The sequence below is a fragment of the Echinops telfairi genome, unplaced genomic scaffold (genome assembly GCF_000313985.2).
Source record: "Echinops telfairi isolate 266 unplaced genomic scaffold, ASM31398v2 ScPeMD7_7458;HRSCAF=8496, whole genome shotgun sequence".
In the NCBI taxonomy this organism is placed as follows: Eukaryota; Metazoa; Chordata; class Mammalia; order Afrosoricida; family Tenrecidae; genus Echinops; species Echinops telfairi.
In genome coordinates, this window is record NW_022111358.1 from 34,807,676 (window position 1) to 34,812,322 (window position 4,647).

Below are 4,647 nucleotides of genomic sequence, written 5' to 3' on the forward strand. Positions count from 1 at the left end.
AAACAGCCTCATCTTCCACTCATGGAGTGGCTGGTGGTTTTGAACTGCTGACCTAACAGTTAACAGCACAACATATAACCTACTATGTCACCAGAGTTCCTTTACTATACTATATATTTAAGCATAGTTAATTCTGTATAATGCATTTAAAATTAATTTTAGTGGTAATTTGAATAGATAGTAAAAAATTTTAAATATTCCCCTCCTACATTTTCTTTTACAGTTTTGGTGATACGTAGTAGCACAACCATGTTTCGGAATAGTCTCAAGATGCTTCTCACTGGAGGAAAATCAAGTCGCAAAAACAGGTCAAGTGGTAAGTGATTATGCTACATCTGTTCTTTGTAATGTTTTATAAGTAGAAATTATTTTAGGGATATAAATTAATGCTGTAACAGTTTATATATAATATATATATTTACTTACGTATACATGGTTTCTGTAATTTAAAGAAAAAAGTTTGTATTCCTGTTGGCTGTTATACTCTATCAACACGTAGGAAAACAGAACACTTATCAGGAATAGTGAGGTGAAGTTTGTGAAGAAAGAAAAATATATAGGAGATTAATGTTTCAATGCATTATAGACTTATTAAAATCTTTTTAGACTTGACATTTATTATTATTTTTTTTAGTTAGCATGAAATTATAGCAGCCTAAAGCACACTTTGGGAAACGAGATTATAAAAACAGGAACCATCTTTCTAGATTTGTGAAGATATTTAGGAGCAAAGTTTTATGTTTGGGTTTTTAAGGTTAAAAAAGATCCAAAATTGTTTAAGAGGGGGCTTCAAAAGTGCATGTAAAAACTTCATTACCTTTTAATTCCATTTTTTTTGGCTGATAATGTAATTTATTTATTCATTTTTTTATTTTTAAATTTTTAATAGTTTTATTAGGCTCATTAATTCCATTTTTACATGAATGTTGTGAAATTTCCTTGTATGAACTTTTTTGGGGGGAAATTGAAAAAGAGTATACCAAAATGTGTATTTTTTTAATTGATAGACTTATAATGGATAGCAGACTTACTGTATTATTTATAATCTTTTTGATTTTCTATTTTTCTGCATTTTTACATGTTTACATTGATAGTATATAATCAGTCATGTAAAGTGTATTTTGCAATCATCATTATGATTTTTTATTGACCAATTAGTATTTAAAAGTATGTTAATTTCCAAACAGTTGATTGTTTTCTGGTTATCTTACTATTTTTTTTTATATCTAGCTTATTTGTGTTAATCAGAGAACCTATTTTTTGTTATTTTATTCCTTTGATATCTGTTGAGATTTGCTTTTGTCAGCTCAGCTATAATGGTCGGTTCTGATAACTATTTTTTAAAATCATTTTATTGGGGGGGTGGTCTTACAACTCTTATACATACATCTATACATCCATCCATTGTGTCAAGCACATTTGTACATTTATTGCCCTCATCATAGAATGCATCTTCTTTTTTAAAGCACATTTGTACATTTATTGCCGTCCTCATCCTGAAAACATTTGATTTCTACTTGAGCCCTTGATATCAGCTCATTTTTCCCCCGTCCCTCCCCACCCCTCCTCGCTCATGAACCCTTGATAATTTATAAATTATTTTTTCATGTCTTACACTGTTTGACATCTCCCTTCACCCACTTTTCTGTTGTCCATCCCCCTAGGGAGGGGGTTATATGTAGATCCTTGTAATCGGTTCCCCCTTCTATCCCACCTTCCCTCCATCCTCTTGGTATCGCCACTCTCACCACTGGTCCTGAAGGGTTCATCTGTCCTGGATTCCTTGTGTTTCCAGTTTTTATCTGTACCAGTGTATATCCTCCGGTCCAGTTGGATTTATAAGGTAGAATTGGGATCATGATAATGGGAGGCAGAGGAGGGAAGAAGCATTTAAGAACTAGAGGAAAGTTGTATGTTTCATTGTTGCAACACTGGACCCTGACTGGCTCGTCTTCTCCCCTTGGCCCTTCTATAAGGGAATGTCCAGTTGCCTACAGTTGGGCTTTGGGTTTCCACTCCCCACTCTCCCTCATTCATAATGATATGATTTTTTGTTCTTTGATTCCTGATACCTGATCCCTTTGACACCTCGTGGTCACACAGGCTGATGTGCTTCCATGTGGGCTTTGTTGCTTCTGAGCTAGATGGTTGCTTGTTTACCTTCAAGCCTTTAAGACCCCAGATGCTCTGATAACTATATTCAATGCACTGGAAAATGATGTGTATTTTACAGTGATTGGGTGCAGTGTAGATCAATTTTGTTAATAATGTTGCTCTAGTAGTTGATATCCTTTTTAAAAATTACTGAAAGAAATGTGATTAAAATCTCTATGGTTGTGAATTTATCTCTTTATGTCCCTCTGCTATTGCTTTATATCTTACTTCCACATATAGTATACACTCCATAATACATTGTGTTACTCTTTAAGCTGTATTTCTTAAATATCTTTTATGTTTATCCATATATGAAGGGGCTTCAAAAAGTTTGTGGGAAGATTCCAATTATATATATGTGTGTGTGTATGTATATATATACATATACATACATAGATATATAGAAACTTTATGGTGAATATGATTTTCCTCTTCACCCTTGTTAACACTTGTCTACTTCTAACCCATGGGCCTCCAAACTTAATTTGGCTTACCAGCCCTTTTCAGAAAACGAAAAACAAAAACATTACTGGCAATTGAACACAGCCCCTAATGCTGGAGAGAGTATAGGTATCTGCTTTTGCAGCCCCCTGGATAGCTCCAATGACCCTCCCTCTTCCAGGAGGTGGTATCACTCACTTTCAGAAGCATTTTTCTCTTGTCTGTTGCTTCCACTTCCACTCCTGTCTCTCGTAACCATCAAAGCCTGTTTCTTTTGGTATGTAAAACCCTTATCTTAATTTTTTTCTTTTATAAAAATTGTCCTTTTGTGACTGACTGATTTCACTCAGCAATTCTCCAAATCCATCTGTGTTATAAGGTGTTTCAGAGTTTTATAAATATCCTTTAGGGATGTATAGTATTTCATTGTGTGCTTATACCAGAGTTTATCCATTCTTTCACTGATGAGCATTCAGGTTGTTTCCATCTTGTTATTGTGAATAGTGCTGTGATAAACATGAATGTGCTGTGGCTCTTATTTTTTAGAGTGCATACCAAGTAGAGGGGTTAGTGGGTCATATGAAGTGCTATATTGCAAAGAACAACAACGAAGTAGGAGACCTCCCACTTCCCAACATCAAAAGGATAAAATAAATGAGGAGACAATCTCTTTAACAAACAGTCCTAGTGAAATTAGATTTCCATTTGCAGAAGAATGAAAATGGACCAGTACCTCACTCCAAGCACAAAAACACAAGTGGAACAAAGACCTAAACATAAGTGCTAGGACTTTAAAGATCATCGATGAAGAAATAAGGACAGACTTAATGGCCATAATACATGGCATAAACATACTATCAAACATAAAACACAATGCAAAAGGCAAAATAGATGACTGGTGTGCATCAAAAGAGTAGAAAGAACCCACCAACTGGAAAATAATTTTAGCAATGATACATCACACAAGGGCCTAATCTCTAAACTCTATAGAAAACATCAACACTTTCACAAGAAACACAACACATAATCTGATTTAAAAATGGGCAGAGGACACAGACAGACAGTTCAATAAGGAAACATTAAGGCAGGCAGCAAATCTATAAAATACTCATCACTGGCCATTTGAGAGATGCAAATCAAAACAACAGTGAGATACTAACTCATACCAGCATTGAGATCAAAGTTAAAAAAAAATGCTGGAGAGGGTATGGAGAGATTGGAACCATTTAATGTATTTTATCCCTTTGCCAAAAATCAGTTGTCTGTAAGCTCTCTGTTCTATTCCATTGAACTTTGTATTGTTGCAACAGCACTAGGCTGGTTTGACAACGGTAGTTGTCTAGGAGGTTTTGATACCAGGAAGTATGAGCCTCTTACTTGTTCTTCTTAAGGATTCTTTGCTTATCTTTTTTTTTCCTTTCCACTTAACGTTGGTGATTATTGTCTGTATTTCTTTAAAGAGCAATGCTGGAATCTGTATCTAATTCCATTGTCTTTTAATTGTATATTCCCATGAAAAATTTTGAGCCGCCCCATAATATTTATATCTCCTGGTATTCGTTGTTCCTTCTTGCAAAATAATGTTTCCATCTTCAAATGTAGTTGTTATGACAATGAAGTATCTCAGTTTTTGCCTTTTGAAAATGTTTTTATTTTTGGAGTTTTTTCTTGGTTTGAAATTCTAAATTGACAGCATTTTTCTTTCACACTTAAAGATGCTGTTCTATCACCTTTTGACTCACATTGTTTCTGATGAGAAGTTAGCCATCAGTCATGTTTCTTTTTTTAATCGTTTTATTAGGGGCTCATACAACTCATCACAAGCCATACATACATCAATTACGTAAAGCACATTTGTACATTCATTGCCCTCATCATTTCTCAAAACGTTTGCTCTCCGCCTAAACCCCTGGCATCAGCTCCTCATTTTTTCCCCTCTCTCCCTGCTCCTCCCACATGAACCCTTGATAATTTATAAATTATTATTTTGTCATATCTTACACTGTCCGACGTCTCCCTTCACCCACTTTTCTGTTGTCTGTCTCCCAGGGA

General features: G+C 34.8%; 1 protein-coding gene across 7 annotated transcripts in view; it reads left to right on the top strand.

Annotated features, from left to right (window-relative positions):
• Positions 1–226: 226 nt before the first annotated feature.
• The window catches only part of TANC2 (tetratricopeptide repeat, ankyrin repeat and coiled-coil containing 2), a 333,029-nt gene continuing 328,608 nt past the window's right edge, over positions 227–4,647 (top strand). For all 7 annotated transcript variants that reach the window (XM_045299320.1, XM_045299321.1, XM_045299323.1 and 4 more), the window contains exon 1: positions 227–316. In XM_045299320.1, coding sequence (XP_045155255.1) covers positions 250–316 — 67 coding nt within the window. In that variant the 5' untranslated portion in view covers positions 227–249. The remainder of the gene's footprint in view (positions 317–4,647) is intronic.